The sequence below is a fragment of the Giraffa tippelskirchi genome, chromosome 6 (assembly GCF_054371585.1).
Source record: "Giraffa tippelskirchi isolate mGirTip1 chromosome 6, T2T-mGirTip1v1.2.pri, whole genome shotgun sequence".
Lineage (NCBI taxonomy): Eukaryota > Metazoa > Chordata > Mammalia > Artiodactyla > Giraffidae > Giraffa > Giraffa tippelskirchi.
This window is the reverse complement of record NC_137280.1, coordinates 33,939,881-33,959,268: the sequence shown is the minus strand read 5'-3', so window position 1 is coordinate 33,959,268 and position 19,388 is coordinate 33,939,881. Positions and strand designations below refer to the sequence as shown.

General features: G+C 41.2%; 1 protein-coding gene across 1 annotated transcript; it reads right to left on the bottom strand.

The window, feature by feature from the left end:
- Positions 1 to 10,297: 10,297 nt before the first annotated feature.
- Positions 10,298 to 19,168, bottom strand: CCN3 (cellular communication network factor 3). The gene is made up of 5 exons (XM_081496704.1): positions 18,574 to 19,168; positions 18,221 to 18,446; positions 16,689 to 16,943; positions 14,931 to 15,145; positions 10,298 to 11,819 (listed from the first exon to the last, which is right to left on the bottom strand). Exons 1-5 carry the CDS (start codon positions 18,655 to 18,657, stop codon positions 11,559 to 11,561), a joined length of 1,041 nt encoding a protein of 346 aa, XP_081352830.1. The 5' UTR covers positions 18,658 to 19,168; the 3' UTR covers positions 10,298 to 11,558.
- Positions 19,169 to 19,388: the final 220 nt, after the last annotated feature.

Here is a 19,388-nt window from a genome sequence, read left to right as displayed (position 1 = left end):
GGCAGGACTTTGTGTTTTTAAGGAAGGCAATGGAAAATAATACTTGGATTTACTTTTGTTTCAAGGTTGAACAATTTAAACTTCATAAACCATTCCACTGTGGTATGAAGTTCAACTCTTTTTGTCTAAGAACCTGTGTCCAATGCTGGGAGAATTATTTGTGTTGATCACTCTAATAGGAGAAGAGGTGTGTGGTCAGGCCTTGGACAGTCTCAAGCTTTGATCAAATGAAAGTATTAACTAATTAATACATTTTTCTTGGATAAATAGTAAAGGCTAATTTTTAAAATGGCAGTAGGCACTACTAAACAAATGACTTGTTTTTAAGATATTGAATGGTCATTAACTAGTTAGTAACTTGGGTTATAAACAAATTGTTAGAATGAAATGATCTATTTCAAAAAATGGTCTGATCAATTAAATGAATCTATCTACAAAGCTTTACATTTATAGATGCACCTTGATATATTGTTTCAGTCCAACAAATCAAGTGGCTCCATAAGAAAGCCAAATTCTTTGATTGGTAAGATATAGTTTTAGTAGCTGGTTTCCTGTTTGATTTTTTTAAATCTCTCGAGCAGGTTGGGGGATGTATACATACAGTTTTAATTAGTATCTCCATTGCTTCATCAAAAAGTTTACAAACAACAAATGCTGAAGAGGGTATAGAGAGAAGGGAAGCCTCTTACACTGTTGTCAGGAATGTAAATTGGTACAGCCACTGTGGAGAACATAATGGAGACACCTCAAAAAACTAGAAATACAACTACCGTATGACCAGCAAACTCACTCCTGGGTGTATACCAGGAGAAAACCATAATTCAAAACAATACATGTGCCTCAGTGTGTACTGCAGCACTATTTACAATAGTCAGAGCATGGAAATAACCTCAATGCCCATCAACAGAAGAATGGATAAGGGAGATGTGGTACATATATACTATGGAATATTACTCAGTCATAAAAAGGAATGAAATTGGGCTATTTGTAGAGACATAAGCAGACCTAGAGACTGTCATACAGAGTGAATAAGTCACAAAGAGAAAAACAAATATCATATAACATGGCTTATATGTGGAATTTAGAATAATGGTTCAGCTAAACTTATTTGCAAAGCAGAAATAAAGACATAGACGTAGAGAACAAACTCACACATAACAAGGGGAAAAGGAAGGGTGGGATGAATTGTGAGGTTGGAGCTGATGTATACGCCCTACTTTGTATAAAATAGCTAAGTAATGAGAACCTACTGTGTAGAGCAGGGAATTCTACTCAGTGCTCTGTGATGACCTAAATGGGAAGGAAATCTAAAAAAGAGAGGATATACGTGTATATATAACTGATTCACTTTGTTGTACAGCAGAAACTAACACAACATTGTAAAGCAACGATACTCCAATAAAATTTAAAAAGAAAAAAAAAAAAGACTTCACTGCTTATTTCATCACCATAGTGCCTGGAAAGACCAGAATAAATCTAAAGGCTTTGGTGGTTATTTTCTAATCCAAAAAACGGAAGTGCTTCTATTGCAGTGAGTTCAACCTTTAAAATGTTCATCATAATAAAAAAGAAAAGGAGGAGGAAATGCACTGCAAGCTCTTGGGAAATGATGGTAAGTCACGCTTTAATGAGTCTGGTCTCTACAGCCATGTGCCCTGGAGTTTGAATCCTTATCAGTCTTATCTGTAAAGTGGGGTAGCATTGCTCACCTTTTAGGGTTGTGGTGAGGAAAAATAAGGTTATAAAGATGAAATTTATGAGTGCATGGCTCACAGTAGGTACTCCGTAAGTATCCATGTGGATAGAACCACAAGAGTTGTTGAAGTCAACATCCTTGTCCACATTGCTGTTACTTGGGACTTCCCAGCATGATGTTTAAGCCTGGATGTTGATTTTCTCAATTTAGTGATGTATGTGCTGTTACTGTTCTTTGTTTCTATTTCTCTTTTAATGATTGTATACTGAAATTAAGTTAAATAACTATCTATTAAATATTGAAATTGTTTATTTGTGTGTAATGAGTGGTTTCTTTTGTTAACAAATCCTTTGAACCTGAAACAAAAGTAAAATTTTTGACAAAACAAGTACATGTAACCCAGGATACAGATAGTAAAGCAGAGGGATTAAACAAACAAATTCTGGATGTAGGATGATGGGAGAATTCAGATCCAATCCTTACCACATAATAGATTTTTGATTTGATATAAGCTGTTCATCTTTCCAAAGCTTTGCTTTCCTCATCTGGAATTTTGAGATAAACTGGTATTGCCCACATAGGATTTTTATAAGGAGCAAAGTGAATGAGGTCATCTATGTAAAAGACTTTGCATGTTGTCTGGAACCTAATAAGCTTGATAAATGTTAATTCTTTCCCTGTTCCACCATCCTCTCCTTCTTTATCTCCTTCTTAAATTTTAAATATTCTAAAAGAAACATTTAACAACATTTTTGTACTTCTAAAAGTGGGACTTTCGTACTTAAAATTGATGGTATGTCCTAGGTCATTTGGAAGAATTTATTTCTTTTTGATGTATACATTGTTAATAGTATTTCTTAAGATTGATGCCTCATAAAATGAGATAGAATTTGGAATTATTATTATTACTGCTAATCTGACCATGTGAAGTATGCAAGGAAATATGAGAAGCTTCAGTTAAATACTATTATGCAGCATCAATTTTACTTGAAGATTTAGGTGGGAAAAATTGAATAGCCAATTAGAAATTCTTAATGTTATTTTTATATTTAAACAAGCATGATCAGATTCAAGAAAAGTCAAGATTTATGTGAACTTTTAAGGAAAGAATGTGGCATGGCCTAGAAACTTCAGCTTGAAATGCTAGGTTTGTGTTGTAATTGTTCACCACGCTCAGCTGTTTGGAGTAAGGTGATGGAAGTTTGAAAAGCACGGTGTGAGGCAGGGGCAAGAAAACCAAACGAGTCCCTGCCCTCACGGAGCTTAGAGTCTAATGGGAGAAAGACATGAAAACAAATAACAGATGCAGGGCATTTTAGCACCTATGATAGAATTTCTATGAGGAGCGTTTAGGCACAAAGGAGAAAGTAGCCCAGTTCTGTTCGAGACTTAAGGGTGCAGTTGAGAAGACTTCTTAGAGAAAGTGACCTTGAAGCATATATTTTTTGTCTTTTATTTTATTGATTTATTTTATTTTATTTTATTTTATTTTTTTTTTTTATAAATTTATTTATTTTACTTGGGGGCTAATTACTTTACAATATTGTAATAGTTTTTGCCATACATTGACAAGAATCAGCCATGGGTTTACATGTGTTCCCCTTCCCGAACCCCCCACCCACCTCTCTCCCCCTCCCATCCCTCTGGATCATCCCACTGCCCCGGCCCCGAGCCCTTGTCACATGCATCGAACATGGAATGGTGCTCTGTTTCACATATGCAACTTCTGCAGCTGAATTCCCGAAAAATAAATGACCCAATCAAAAAATGGGCCAAAGAACTAAACAGACATTTCTCCAAAGAAGACATACAGATGGCTAACAAACACATGAAAAGATGCTCAACATCACTCATTATTAGAGAAATGCAAATCAAAACCACAATGAGGTATCATTTCACACCAGTCAGAATGGCTGCTATCCAAAAGTCTACAAGCAATAAATGCTGGAGAGGGTGTGGAGAAAAGGGAACCCTCTTACACTGTTGGTGGGAATGCAAACTAGTACAGCCACTATGGAGAACAGTGTGGAGATTCCTTAAAAAACTGGGAATAGAACTGCCATATGACCCAGCAATCCCACTGCTGGGCATATACACCGAGGAAACCAGAATTGAAAGAGACGCGTGTACCCCAATGTTCATCGCAGCACTGTTTACAATAGCCAGGACATGGAAGCAACCTAGATGTCCATCAGCAGATGAATGGATAAGGAAGCTGTGGTACATATACACAATGGAATATTACTCAGCCATTAAAAAAAATACATTTGAACCGGTTCTACTGAGATGGATGAAACTGGAGCCCATTATACAGAGTGAAGTAAGCCAGAAAGAAAAACACCAATACAGTATACTAATGCATATATATGGAATCTGAAAGATGGTAACGATAACCCTATATGCGGGACAGAATGAGAGACACAGATGCATGGAACAATTTTATGGACTCTGAGGGAGAAGGTGAGGGTGGGACGTTCTGGGAGAATGGCATTGAGACATGTGTATTGATTTATTTTAATTGAAGGCTAATTGCTTTACAATATTGTGGTGTTTTTTTTGCCATACGTTGACATGAATCAGCCATGGGTGTACATGTGTCCCCCCATGCCAAACCGCCCTCCCACCTACCCCCCCATCCCATCCCTCTGGGTCGTCCCAGCACAGTAGCTTTGAGTGCCCTGTTTCATGCATTGAACTTGGACTGGTCATCTATTTCACACATGGTAATATACATGTTTCAATGCTGTTCTCTCAAATCATCCCACCCTTGGCTTCTCCCACAAAGTCCAAAAGTCTATTCTTCATATCTGTGTCTCTTTTGCTGTCTTGCACATAGGGTCATTGTTACCATCTTTCTAAATTCCATATATATGCGTTAATATACTGTATTGCTGCTTTTCTTTCTGATTTACTTAACTCTGTATAATAAGCTCCAGAAATTTGTGGTACATATACACAATGGAATGTTACTCAGCTATTAAAAAGAGCACATTTGAGTCAGTTCTAATGAGGTGGATGAAATTGAAGTATATTCTTGAATGAGAATATGGAGTTTGGAGAGACGACAGGGCACACTCAATAAGACTTGTAGTTTTTAATCTTTTTCCTGGGTGCTGAGAAGCTCTGAAAAATATTGGGGAAGATTCTCACTGCTGAACTTTCAGAGGAACTAGAACATACATTTATTGGGATCTCCTCTGCCAAGGACCCCCAAGAATCTTGTGGATGGTCTTGCTTCAGCAGGACAAATCTGGGTCATATGGGGGCTTACTGACCCTTATTTAACCCAGGCTAAGAACTTTGTGACCTCTTCTAGACTTCTGAATCTATGCTACAAACAGATCTTGCTTCTCGGATTTTGCTAATAAAATATAAGTCCAAGCAGCATCCTCTTCTTGAATCATAAAGCATTTCTTTCCAAGATCCTTTTGGCCCAAAAGTACTGGTGGGCTCTTTATTCTGTGAAATGTTGCCATTTGAATGGAACTGTATATTCTTTTGTAGAGCTTCCTGGGTTGAAATTCACACCTTCATTTTCTTGTCCTAAAGAGAAAGACATATATTCTTTAGGAAAAATTGTACAGCCTTGCCATCCTTACCCTTTGCACCTTCTGATTATCCCCAGAACAGCTGGCTTAATGTAACAGTAATTCACAGTCCTCAGCTGGATGACTGTAGAGAATTCTTCTTTATTCAGAGTTCAGCAAGTGCCAGCAGTGTTATTGAAGCAGTAATTGAATTTGGTGAACCCTCTGCGGTCAAGACAGCATAACACTGCCTGCAAGAACCATGCAGTGTGGTTAAGATGAATAGACTTCCAACAAAAATGAATCTTCAAACTAGGCTCAATAGCACACAGCCAAAAGGACATACTGTTTTGATGATCTGACTTATGATATTGAGCATTTTTGGAGCAAAACCTATTCAGAAGCATGACAATGTGTATCTACAAGGAAAACACTGGGAGAGAAATCTAATACTGTCCAGAAATCTCCAGCAAAAGCTTTATTGATAATCTCATCAAGCACAGATAGGCATGTGACAAACATATTTCCTAGCGTAAAGGTGTCTTCACTGCATTGTTGAATTGAATCCTCAAGTGACAAAAGACAAGAAAAATCCTCCATTAATTTTCAATGGAGTGTGCCTTGTCACTAAACACCAATTAAGTGATTTCAAAAGTTTCACATTCACAGAATAATCTCAACAATCTCACAACTTTGCAATGCTGTTTCTAAAAGAGAACATTTATAGTTTGGGAAAACAGCACAAAAATGAAAACTGTTGGAATTGTTTTGGTTGCTGAAAATATACTTGGCCTCAGTGTCTGTGGTGCTGTAGAAAGGAAAGAACTTTGGCTCTGAGCTCATGCAGACTCTGAGTTTGAATCCCAGCCCCTTCATTCACTGTGTCCTTAATAGGTCATTAACTTTCTTTGAATCTCTTGGTCTTTTCCTGAGGTCAGTAATGTCTGCCTCTGAACATGACATGCATGATTAAAGAGTGGTGCTTGACTCTATTGAGAATTTTATTTTAGCAGCTGTCATTTGCTGGTCTACTGTGTGCATGGCTTATCAAGTGCTTATGACCAAGTATTAAGTTACAATAATACATGTTTGGTACCTAGGGTGACCATCTCATCCAACTTTTCCTGGGACTGTCTTGATTCTACAACTGAAATTCCTGAGTCCCAGGGACCATATCAGTTCAGGACAACTTAGGGTGATTGGCTACTCTCTCAATATTATGATTTCATCTTACAGGTATAGAAACCAAGACACAGAGGGTGTGTCCAAACTGCCCAATATCCCAAAGCTGGGAAAGAATAGACCTGATTTGCAAACCCAAGCTTGAATAACTCTCAAACCTGTACTCTACTCTGCTCTGTAAATATTGGTTTCCTTGTTGTATCACTAGAACGTTCTAGAGTTAACAAATATTTGTACATCAGATCACATTTTTTTTTCCCCAACTGTCTGAAATCATGATTTCAGGAATGTGTGTGTGTGTGTTTGTAGTTGATAGAGTGGGAAGACCTCTAAGTGAGAGATAAAGAAAATCATAGTGACAGTGACACTGAAAATGAGAGTTTAAGAGCCTAACATCTATTTCGAAGAACATTTTATCTTTTGCATAGTTCATTGATTCATTCATATATCCATCCATCCATTCATTCAATGAGTGAGATCCTGCTGTGTGCCAAGCTGTGTTGCATGCATGCTTCATCATGTCCAGTTCTTTGCGATCCTTTAGACTGTAGCTCCCCAGTCTCCTCTGTCAGCGGGCTTTCTCAGGCAAGAATACTAGAGTGGGTTGCCATTTCCTCCTCCAGGGGATCTTCCTGACCCAGGGATCGAACTCATATCTCCTGTGTCTCCTGCATGGCAGGCAAATTCTTTACCTGCTGAGTCATCAGAGAAAACCCAGGTACTTCTTTACAAAGAAGACTAAAATGTTGGCCTCAGGATGCTCATTGTAATGGGATTTTTAAAGAATTAGTTGTAAATGATGTGAGAGCTAGGATGATAGAGGCAAACCCTACATGTTTGAGCCCCTGCATTTATATCATCACCTGCATCCATATTGTTCCAGCCACCTGGATATTATTTAATGAAGCTCCAAGCTTATTCCAGATGCTGTGTTTTTTTTTTTTTTTGCCCTAAGCTGTTATCTCAGGCTGGAAGATTCTCTCTCCTAATCTTGGTGATTCAGATGTAAGATGAAATATTACCTCTTCAGAAAGAAACACCTCTACTACCTCCAGCTAAATTAGCCAGCCAGAAACTATTAGGTCACCTTAGTTTAATAATCTTCTTAGGCTTTATCTTCTTTGACTTTTTGTTTACTGCTTTTTGCTTGCTGGGGCCGATAGTGAGTCATTTCCATGGAGAAAAGTAACATTTATTTTATTGTTTGTTTTATGCATGACTGTATTCTCAAGACTTAAAACTATGCTAAGCACACAAATGCAGTCAATAAATATTTTTTGAATGAACAAAATGAATGAATTGATAAATGTTTTGAATGCTGGAAGGGGCAGTCAGTGCAGGATGAATGGGCAGAGGTGTGAAAGGAAATTGTGCTTGAAGAGATATGTGAATTTAGACTTGCTATTTCATTGTCCTGTTGTTGCTGTTCTCGTCATACTATAGGTAGTATGTCTTAAGTTGGATTTCCCTGGTGGCTCAGCAGTGAAGAATCTGCCTGCCAATGCAAGAAACACAGGAAACTCAGTTCAATCCCTGGGTCAGGAAGATCCCCTGGAGAAGGAAATGGCAACCCACTCCAGTATTCTTGCCTAAGAAATCCCATGGACAGAGAAGCCTGGTGGGCTATAGTTCCTGGGGTGGCAAAAGAGTTGGACGTGACTTAGCAACTAAATTACAACAACAAAAATGTCCTAAGTTTAAAAAAAGGTTCAAAAAGAAATCACAAAAAAGGGAAAAATATGACTCCAACTTGACATAATTGCTAATACTTTGTTGCCCATTTTCTCAGAGTTTTTTCAATTCATGGAAACTTATGAACAAAAGCAAATCACTCTTTTCAAAGTTCTATATATTTTATGGGGGTAAGTATTTACTGACATTTTCATTTTAAATATTGCTTTGTTCTTCATCATAATGGATGTCTTGGGATTTATCTAACCAAACATGTACTTTTGGAACTCAGAGTCTTCCTATTTTGCTCTTATGAACAACATTGGATTGAATAGTCTTGCAGATAATCTTTGCGGGGATCCACAAGATAGCAGAAGGAGATTGATTTGAGTTCTAGGTCCACCAATTCCTTTTAAACATTTATTTAAAAAATTTTAGACTTTCCCTCAATTGTAATATGGGGAAGAGTGTCTACATTGTAGGATTATTATGCAAATTAAACAATACAATGACAGTGAAGTGCTCGGTACAAAGTAAGTATGAAATCAAAGCCAGCACCCCTTGATAATTCCCTTTGAATAAACTCCTAGAAGTAAAACTGACTTTCCAATCTATCTTTTTTAAAAAATATTTATTTATTTATGGTTATGCTAGGTCTTTGTTGCTGCACATGGGCTTTCTCTAGTTGCAGAGAGCAAGGGTTTCTCTTCATTGCACACAAGCTTCTCATTGTGGTGGTTTCCCTTGTTGCACAGCACAGGCTCTAGACATGCGGGCTTCAGTAGTTGCAGCACACAGGCTCAGCAGTTGCGGGGCACGGGCTTAGTTGTTCCGTGGCATGTGGAATCTTCCCGGACCAGGGATCAAACCCGTGTCCCCTGCATTGGCAGGCAGATTCTTATCCCCTGTATCACCAGGGAAGTCCTTGCTAGTCTATTTTAAAAGGCAAATAGATGCTAGCTAAAGTTATGGGTGGGAAGAAGGCTTGCAGCTTGGAGAAGTGAAGTTAGGAATTAAGGAAACTTTTTTTAAAAAGTTATGAAAGAACCAGAGAACCAGTGCACCAACCGGAAACTTTAAAACACAGAGTTATATTAACTCTCGCCCTCACGCTGCCCAGATGACAGCCCTGCTCATGACTGTGTTCTGCATCACCACTGGACACTGAGTAAAGGCAGGCTGATCGAGGTAATCCTGGCATCAGGACCCCCAGTGCTCATACCAGCATTAGTATATTAGTAAAGATACAGGAGCAAACTAAGTGCCCATCACCAGATGAATGGGTAAAGAAGATATGGTATACATGCATATGTATATATACACACACACACAATATATATGTATATATACACATTCACACACAAAATAGAATATTACTCAGCCCTAAAAAAGAATGAAATTCTGCCATTTGTAACAATGTGGATGGACCTAGAGGGTATTATGCTAAGTGAAATCGACAGAGAAAGATGAGAAAGACACATATTGTATGTTATCACATATATGGAAGCTGAAAAACAAAATGAATGAATATAATACAACGTAAGAGAAAGACTCGCAGATACAGAGAGCAAACTAGTGGTCACCAAAGGGGAGAGGGAAGGTGGGAGGGACAAGATAGGGGTAGGGGACTAGGAGGCCCAAACTATTATGTATAAAATAAATAAGATAAAAGGATACATTGTATAGCACAGGGGATGTAGCCAATATTTCATAACAACTGTAAATGGAGTATAATCTATAAAAATATAGAATCACTATTTGTACACCTAAAACTAATATAATGTTATAAATCAGCTATACTTCAATTTAAAAAAGAGGATGCTCTTGGCAATTTAAGTTGGCTAATTGAGAGAATGGGGGTGGGGGGGTACTTTAACTAAATAAGGAAGCCAGTAAGGTGAGTTTTGTTTGGCCCAACCACAAGTTCAATTTTTAATATATGGAGGTGTCTAGAAGGCTGTCCAGAAAAATATAACAGGGCTCTAGATATTAGATTGAGTAAAAAGAGTGGAGAATATCTGAGGCCTTGGCAATAGAGATCACCAAATTAACAGCAGTCTTTTGTTTTCCTTCTGATCAGAAATTGTAAGTTTATCTAAAAGTATCCACTTTGCTTTCAATAGATTCTGTCTCTTGTTATCTGATTTAATTGGTAAATTTTAATTTCATTTATGCTTTCAATAAACAACCTGGAAGCACAAAACTAATAGCAGAATCACACTTTGATAAGATAATGTTTATTTAGTAATGTCCAACAAGTAGCGAAAGTAAAAAGAATATTTTTAAAAATGTATAATTTATATTTATATAAATACTTTAAAGGAGAAAAGCTGAACACGTAGGGTGACAATAGAAGAATGTATACATTTAAGTTGGCAGTCTATGTTATAGCCTGACAAGTTAGATAAACGTATGTAGATGTATATATCTTGTTCATGAGTTTGCCTAACTAAGACCCAAGGGTAAGTTTGGAGCATCTGTACAATAATTCTGAACTCCCATGGAGTTTGTGGTATCTCGTCACTGCAGTCATGTCGATTTTGTTTTTCTTTTTCAACATTCCACTACTAGCATATTTGAAAGTCATCAATAGTTGTAATCAAGTGCTTTGGGCCTCAGTTTATTCACTGGTAAGGCAAGAGGAACCCTGCTGATGTGTTCCGCTTCTTCTGAATTAAAAAACTAGTGATCCCCAGGAACCTCCAGACACATACAAAGGTCTGAGGGCTGATAGAGGCTGGTCATCTCTGTATAAGGGGTAATTTTCTGTTTAGCTTCTTTCTTTTGGAAAGGAGTCAACTTGTCTGAAATGGAGCCAGTTTACAACACCAGTGCACTTAATTAATAAGTGTTCCATTATTGGAGATATAGCTTGTTTTCCATGTACACAGAAAACAGATTTCAAGTTGGAGAACTATATGTTTCATCAGATCTCAGAATTTGAAGTTCATAGTTGAGTTACTGAGAAAGAGTGCTCCACAGAGAACCCTTAGGTCAATCCTCAATCTATGGTGAAATATTTATATGACAATACTCTCAGTATGACCTTGGACTTCACCTGTCATTCATTACAGTGACCTTTTCTTGAAATTTCACAAATGTATAACAAAATGAGCACAATGTGATACTGTTTACACAGTAAGATCTGTATCTGATTTCTGAAATTTATAGAAGTTTTCACATGTAGTAAACGTGTAGTAAATGTGTATAGTAAACATGTAAAAGAAAAAGTCATCCCTAAGTACTCTCCTGAGCTTACCTTGATTCCAGGTTTACAGTTAATCATATCCTTCATGAAAAAAAAGGCAGATATAACTGACCTCATATGACCACAGAAAATACATGAGACTCAGAGGAGGATAATAATTCTTCGTAATTTTTCTAATATTCATTTGATGGTGGGTGGCTGCAGTTTGCCTCTGTAGGTGGGCTTCTCAAGGGACACGTTACATCTTCCCTCTGCTGGTGTTTGGCTTTAAGTCTTAGAGGAAAGATGAGTTGCTGTGAGGACAGTTGTTGTGACAGGTGCAGGTTCCGATGACCATCACTGGCTTCTTGAGGATCTGCCCTGGGGAGCACTGGAACTCCACCTGGATGGTTTTGGTGTTGTGGGGGGTGCAGCATCGGCCATCGCTACAGATCCCACAGAACCTGGGCTTGTAGGTGTGCAGGCTCGTGCAGTTCTCGAACTGCAGGTGGATGGCTTTGAGTGACTTGATGCTACGGAGACACTTTTTTCCTTTCTAAGAAAGAAGAAAAGGAGTGATACATGAAATGGCCATCATTCCTCCGAGGGACCCATCTAGGCATATGGAATAACTTGCTAGTTGCCTACCCAATGTCTGTTGCTCTTTCTTCTTTGCTAACAGAATGTTAATTTTGTTTTAGCAGTGTGGTCCACTACAAGTATTTGCTTCCCCCAGAATATCTGGGAGCTTGTGGCAAAGTTCTGGGCCATGATACATAAACCAAGAGATTCTGGGAAATTCTTTGCCCTTCAGACAGGTACAGTTCTTAACTGCTTCCTGTTCCCGTCTGCCTTCCTACCTAGAATGAGGAAACCGTGCCTAATTGTCTATAACCATCTTTTGACCAAGCGACATAAGCATGAGGGTGAAAGCATATGCATGATAAAGAAAGTTGCTTTTTCAAGCCACCATAAGAAAACTGGCATTAGTTTTAGTCCAATACATTCTTTAGGTTCTATAAGGAGAAATGGAATAAATATGGCATCACTGCAAGCCTATTAATGTTTCAAATTTTTTCAGACATTAACTCACTTAACCTTATTAGCAACATTCACTCATACAAGGAGCGATTATTCATGTAAAGAGCAATTGTCCAAGTTTTATAGATGATTAAATGGAGTCTCAGAAGGCTGAAGTGATCAAAAGACAACTAGTAACTGAATTTGTCTGACACAAAGCTTATTTTTTCTGCTGATATTACACTGTGACCTCAGGAAAGTCTGAGACAGTGGGATTTAAGATTATTTTCCAAGAAGTCATGGTAAGTAGGGAATTTATTCAACATTCCATTAGTAATTATGGATGAAGAACCCCAATACTGATAATGCAGTAAGACACTAAATATATGTTAATTTCCCACCTAGATTTCTTCGCCTAATTTGTCATAATTCTCCACTGCTTTTCACATTTTTAGGCATAGTCCATAGATCGTAGAGTGATGAGACTTGGAATTCTCTAAAATCAGTAGCTCTAAAGCTTTAAGAGTACATGAAAATGTACTAAACACACATTGCTAAAACACACATTGTTGGGCCTTAAACCCAGGGTTTTGATTCAGTAGATCTGACGTGGATCCTCATAATTTGCAATTCTAAAAAGTTCTTAGATGATGCTGCTGGTCTGGGGACTACACTTACAGAAGCACTATTTCACATTTAAGAATCTTTCAGTGACAAGGAAGTAATGATTATTGGGCTAGCATTTCCCTAGATTCTGAGCACATTTCTGGACTTTTAATGAAATATATACATATACTATAAATAAATATCTTACATCTAATATCTCCTAATATTAAACTGGGTACAAGATTATATTTTTTATAAGAAAAAATATAAATTCTGGAAAAAGAAACAGTAGGAAAAGCAAAATGTTAAAGTCATGGCATGGAAAAGCCTTATGTAATAAAGTACTATGTTCTTGACAGTACTCAAAGGCTCTTGCTTTTTCTATGTTGATATTTAATACTTAGTGTATGTTTTTGCCAATATAAACCAAAAGGCACAAGGTCTGCAACATTTGCGTGTGTGAGTGAGTGAGAGAGAGAGAGAGATGAAGGGACAGAAACAGAGAGGAAGGTGTTTCTAGGTGTTCTTTCTAAACTGATAGAAGAAGCATAAAGTTAGAATGGATCTTAAAAAGTCAGAGAGCTAAGTAGCCATATAACAATGCAACCACTAGAGACTCTTATTTTACCAATAACAGAAATGGTGGTTAATATCAAGTAATGATATATATATTAATACAGTAATCTATGCTTCCCAGGTGGCACTAGTGGTAAAGTATCCACCTGCAATGCAGGAGATATAAGAGCCCCAGGGTTTGATCCCTGGGTAGGGAAGATTCCCCAGAGGAGGATATGGCAACTCACTCCAGTATTCTTAGAGACTCTCATGGACAGTGGAACCCAGTGGGCTACAGTCCATGGGTCGCAAAGAGTCAGACTCAACTGAGCATCTGAGCACCAGGGCAGCAATCTATGCCCAGCACTTTGCAAATTCATGGAATTTAATCTTCATGACAACTCTGAGTAAGGAACCGTAGCTACTGTTAATGTCTCTGTTATGTAAGGGAAGGAACTGAGGCTTAAAGGTTAAGAAAATCACACAAGTCCCACAGCTAGCTCATATGAGAAGCCAGGATTTAAAGTCAGGCTGTCTGGCTCCAGAGTTGTGCTCTTAAGCAAGAGATGATATTGCCTCAGTGGAGAGATATGTAAATCTTTCATGCTAGGGACTGTTTTATTTTGGCGTTAGGCTTGTACAAGGGTCCGTCAACTAGTTTGATTTGAGTATTGCATTTATCTGATCTCGGGTTCTGCTAACAAGGACTGTGATGTCATCGGGAACCAATCAGAGCTTCTGATCTGCATGCCTTCTGCTCAGCATTAACACACTGAGTTGATATCATTCCAGCAAAAAAGGAAAGCAATGTGCTATTTTATTTGGCACATATCACCTCTTCCTGGCAAATGTACTGGTGGCACTAGCCTTTTTGAAAGACTGAAAATAATTCCCAGACACCCATTCATTTATTCATCCACAGTTGTTTATCAAGCACACAGTACGTCCCAGGTAGAATGTGGAGGACCGAGGGATTTGGAAGGCAGATGTGGTCCCTACTCTCTTGCTTCTTTCAGACTAAACCTAAAGGGTGAAGACAACTGGGCTCAGAAATGACCTCTCTAAAATCAAGCATGCTTGATCATTGAGTAACTGTGTTTTTCCAGGATGAAATGAGATTTGCCAGACTTTTCTCAATTGGGGACAGTATTGGAGTTGTCCAACCTCTCCTTCCTTTTTTCTTTTTTTGGTTGCACCACGTGGCATGTAGATCTTAGTTCCCTGACCCGGGATTGAATCTGTGCTCCCTATAATGGAGGCATGGAGTCTTAACCACTGGACCGCCGGGGACGTTCCTGACCTCTCCCTCTTTACCTGTTGTGAGTTGCTTAGGATATTTCAATACATTAAAGAGAAAAAAAAGAGGTAAACTCCTCTACTGGAGCTTACTGCAGAGTCAACTAACATCACAGAGACTTGCTAAGGCACAGGACTCAATGAGCAAGGCCACCGCCTCTGTCATGGGAGGCTTCCCCCAGGCTTGTACCTTGTCTGTCGGCTGCCTGCGCTCTTGGTCACAGGGCCGCACCATGCAGAGCCGGGTCTGCTTCACCATTTCACAGTGAGGATTCCTGTTGGTGACTCGGGTGGAAAAACCCATGCCACAGCTCTTGGAACATGCACTCCACTCTGTGGTCTGTTCGATGCAGTTGATACTTGAGTCTGAGACTGCAACTCCTAGAGTGGCTTCTGTCCTGTAGGCTATGGGATTTTGGAATAAAGACAGCACTATTCAGTGAAACATGGGGATGGCAGAGTGGTCCTTTCAAACATCATTAGAAAAAGCATCTCATCCAATCAGGTACCTGCTCAACTCAGGTGCTTTCAGGGGACAGACCTGGAACTCTGTATTTATAAGCCCCAAACAGGTAGCACAATGCCTAGCACACAGTTGACCTTCAAGAAATCTTTGTAGAATGACTGTCCGATTTGTTCATGAGAAGTTTAGGAGAACCTGTCTTTGAGAAGCTTAGCAGTTTTAAGAATACAGCACTGTATAGCATCAACAACCATTCCATAAACTGTACTGAAATCACATGATTTCAACATGTGATTTTTGTCTAGAAAGATGATCAGTTAAAAATTGTAATTGGAGGTAATTGTAATTGGATCAACTCAAAATAGTGATGAAAGTAAAACTCTGCCTTAGAGAGGTGCAACTGGTTGTCTGGGTTGTGAGATACAGTCACTTTCAGATGGTTCAGTCTCAATACTTAATATGCTGGGCACATCTCCTCCCTTACATGGCAATTTTCCTATCTGTAAGGCATGGCTGATAATTCCTGACTTCAGAAAGACTGTAAAGTTCTGCATCCTGCCAGTGTAAATAATCTGGCTGACTAATGGCTTCTAAAATATTCTCTACTGGATCTTGAATTTTTGCTCTTCCAAAAAAAAGTCATTTTCTTTATGAGCCAAAACAAAAGGAAAAGCAAACAAAGATCCTAAAGTGTCAGTTGATCCTTCCTGCAGCATCAGAAAGATGACATTTCTCTGTGACACTTGTCCCGGGATGGCATTCCTTAGGGGAGATAGTCTTAAGAGTGCATAGGTAATTGACAGAATCCAAAAAAGAAAGAGCTATCACCAGGCCCTTTGCAAATGACCTAAAAGGCATTCCCCTTGAATTGATGGACTTCCCCATTGGCTCATAGGCTAAAAAATCTACCTGCAATGTGGGAGACCTGGGTTCAATCCCTGGGTCGGAAGATCCCCTGAGGAAGGGAATGGCTAACCGCTCCCATAGTCTTGGCTGGAGAATTCCATGGACAGAGGAGCCTGAAGAGCTACAGTCCATGGGGCTGCAAAGAGTTGGACATGACTGAGTGACTCACATAAATTGACTCTAGCCATAAATATAGAAGCTATATCAATTGTGTGTTTTGCATAAAGTTGCCAAAACATACCTTTGCAATGTTAATACAAAGTGTCAAGTGAGACAGACTAAAATATAAATAGTAGTCATGTAATAAGACTACAAAAATCACTCCTATGACTCAAAAGAACCACTGAGCATGACTCTTCTTCAGGAAAGGCTGTGTGCATACTTCAATAACTTGGCTGGGATTCCCACACATGATGTGTCTAATCTCAGTGGGCCAGCTGGACTCCACGAATGAATGGCCAGAAACTGAAGCCGGTTTCTCACTGCAAATCCCAAAGAGCACACGTACTTCCTGCCTGCATTTATTCCTGTGCTGGGACTGTTAAATTCAGGTATGCTGAATTTAATTTAATTTCTTACCTGGAAGGGTCTGGAGGTCCCCTAATGTCCCCGTCTCATTGGAGTCACAGATCCACTTTTCACAGCACTCCCCCGGCACTTTAACTTTTCTGGGAGCTGGGCAGTCAGGCTGGGGCAGTAGCAGGTCCTCTTCACAGCGGGGCACACAGCCAACCTGTCCATCTTGGCAGGCGCACTGGTATTTGCAACTTGGCTGGAAGGTCTCCCCACTCTGGTAGATGACTCCATCAAACACACAGTTGTCTCCTTCTACCGCTAGAATAATGGGGAAGAAGAGCATAGAGGGAAGGGGCTTCCCTGGTGGCTCAGACAGTAAAAAACCTGCCTGCAATGCAGGAGATCTGAGTTCGATCCCTGGGTCGGGAAGGTCTCCTGGAGAAGGAAATGGCTACCCCACTCCAGTATTCTTGCCTGGGAAATCCCATGGACAGAGGAGCCTGGCAGGCTACAGTGATTATTAATGGGGTGGTGAAGAGTCTTGGGGAAGAAGGGCAGAGAGGGAAGGGGAGAGAAAAAAAAAAGAACAGGATGCACTGGAGAAGCTATAGAAGATGCACAGCACATGTTCCAAACCCCAATTCATTCTTTCTCTAGTTGAAAGCACCTGGTTGCTGATCTATCACCAGTAGAGAGATGTCCTCATGGAGCTTCTCAGAGGAAGAAGAAATACTCAAGACCACCCAGTCCTGCCACTCATGATACGGATGAAGGAAGAGGGGCCGAACCGTGAAGTGACACTCCCAAGGTCCCACAGCTTTTGCTCCCAATGAAAAGGTCGTTGTGTAAGAACCTCCTTAGATTCTCCTACTCCAGGAGCTCAGAATTAAAAAAGAAAAACAGAGTTCTTCAGTCTCCAAACAGGTTAACTGGGCAAACTGGGAAGGGCTTCAGATTCCTTGGCATTCCAGTGCAATAAATCATAACTAGTTTTGAAAAGAAGCTAAAAGACTATCCCAAGCCCCCTCATCCAGGGAGGTGGGGACAGCCTCCAACTAAATGGCACACCAGGTGGGAAAATGATCCCTGACTGAGTTTCACCAGCTTGATTTTATTCACAACTCAGACAGAGGTTCCATAGGTCCCAGGAGAGTAGGGGCTGCTTTGGCTCAAATGGGACAATTACAGGTGTGAAAACAAACCTGAATGGCTACAGTTGGGGGAACTCTAAGCCTGTAAGCCCAAGTTTCCATCACCCCCCTAAGCGTCCCCTGGAAACGTGGAAAGGAAATGACTTCACTGGCCCTTAACTCTGCTCTGCTCCCAGTCTATTTGGATTCTTCTCTAGGGAGGTAAGTGACCAACGCTTTTCACCTCCGCGGGAGGGCAGGTTTCCTTCCAGCTTCTGGCTCTCCCCCAAACCCCACGCGCCCCCAGACCATCCCTGGCACAGGCACTCCATAAACATCAACTAGGGCATCACTATTAGTATTTGCGCATCACCCTCTGGGAACAAAGAGGAGAGGAGTGGAAAGAGGGGACAGCTCCCCTATCGAGAGACAGGAGGTCAGGTGGCGGGGTGGGGGCAGGTTTACCCATGCAGATGCCAGTCTGGGCGCTGGGGTCCGCTCTACGGTCGCAGAAGAGCCCGCGGCTCTCCTCGCATGGCAGCAGTACCGAGCAGCTCTCGCCGCGCTGGCGAGCGCAAACCAGGCAGCAGGAGCAGTCGTCCAGCACCGCTCTCACCCCGGGGGCGCAGGTAGGCGGCTTTGGGGGGCACGTGGCCGGGCACGAGGAGGGACAACGCTCAGCCGCAGCGACCTGGGAGAGGGAAAGACCAGAAGGAGAAACTTCTCATCAGGGACGCTGGAAAGCCGAGTGAGCCAGGGCTCGAGCAGGGGCTTTGCTCGGAAAGTGACCAGAGGCACCTGATGAGTGCGCCACTCACCTGTCCCAGGAGATGGAGGAGCAGGAAAGCCAGGCAGAGGCACTGTTTGGGCAGACCGAGACTCGGGCTCTGCGCACCCTGCATGTTCAGGCTTTCCCCTGTTGCTCTCACAGGCCTTTTCCAGGTCGGAGATTGGCTCCGCTCGCCCCGCTCCAGGTCGGGCTCGCCCCTGGCCAGCGCCACTGCGCAGGTTTTATAGCGCGCTCCTGGGACGCGCACAAACCGGTTGGCTGCAGCTCAGGCAGGAGGCGGGGGGACCGGCGGGGTGGGGAATGGAACGAACCCGGGGGTTGCCATAGCAATTGGCCGAGGGTGCCGCTCTCCTTTGGGCGCGGCCCCGGGGCCTGCGTGTGCCTGTGTGTGGCGACTGGCTTTTCCCAGAGCTCCGGGAGGGGCTGGGTGGAGGCCCGGGGCCAGGACCCAGAGCTCGCCGAGCGCGTGGGAAGGAAACGCCCGTTTCCTCCTGGAAGCTGCTGCGCCTTCCCCCAGGACTAAGACACCGCCACTCCCCATCACGCTTCTCCGCCTGGCCGGGATCTCCGCCTGGCCGTTCCCAGCCGGGTTGCAAACGTGGGGCTCCCCTAAAGGGGTGTCTGATGTTTGCGACCATCTGTGGGGGGTTGGCGAGAGGCCCAGGAGTTTAGTCATAAAGGAAGCACATGCAAGTTTGTCACTGTTTAGGGCACGCTTGCTCTGAGTGTGGAGAGCTGAGGAGGTGGGGAGGGAGGAAAAGGGAAACAGAAGGGAGAAAGTAGTGGGGGACAGAAAATAGAAGTCTCAAAGTTAGGATGGGGGGTGCTATTGGCGAAAAGGCA

Coding starts and splice junctions, on each gene's coding strand:
- CCN3 (XM_081496704.1), bottom strand. CDS start 18,657: ATGCAGGGTGCGCAGAGCCCGAGTCTCGGTCTGCCCAAACAGTGCCTC. Junction 18,447..18,573: donor TCCTCCATCTCCTGGGACAG/GTGAGTGGCGCA, acceptor TCCCTCTCCCAG/GTCGCTGCGGCTGAGCGTTG. Junction 11,820..14,930: donor GCAGGCAGCCGACAGACAAG/GTACAAGCCTGG, acceptor CTTCTTTCTTAG/AAAGGAAAAAAGTGTCTCCG.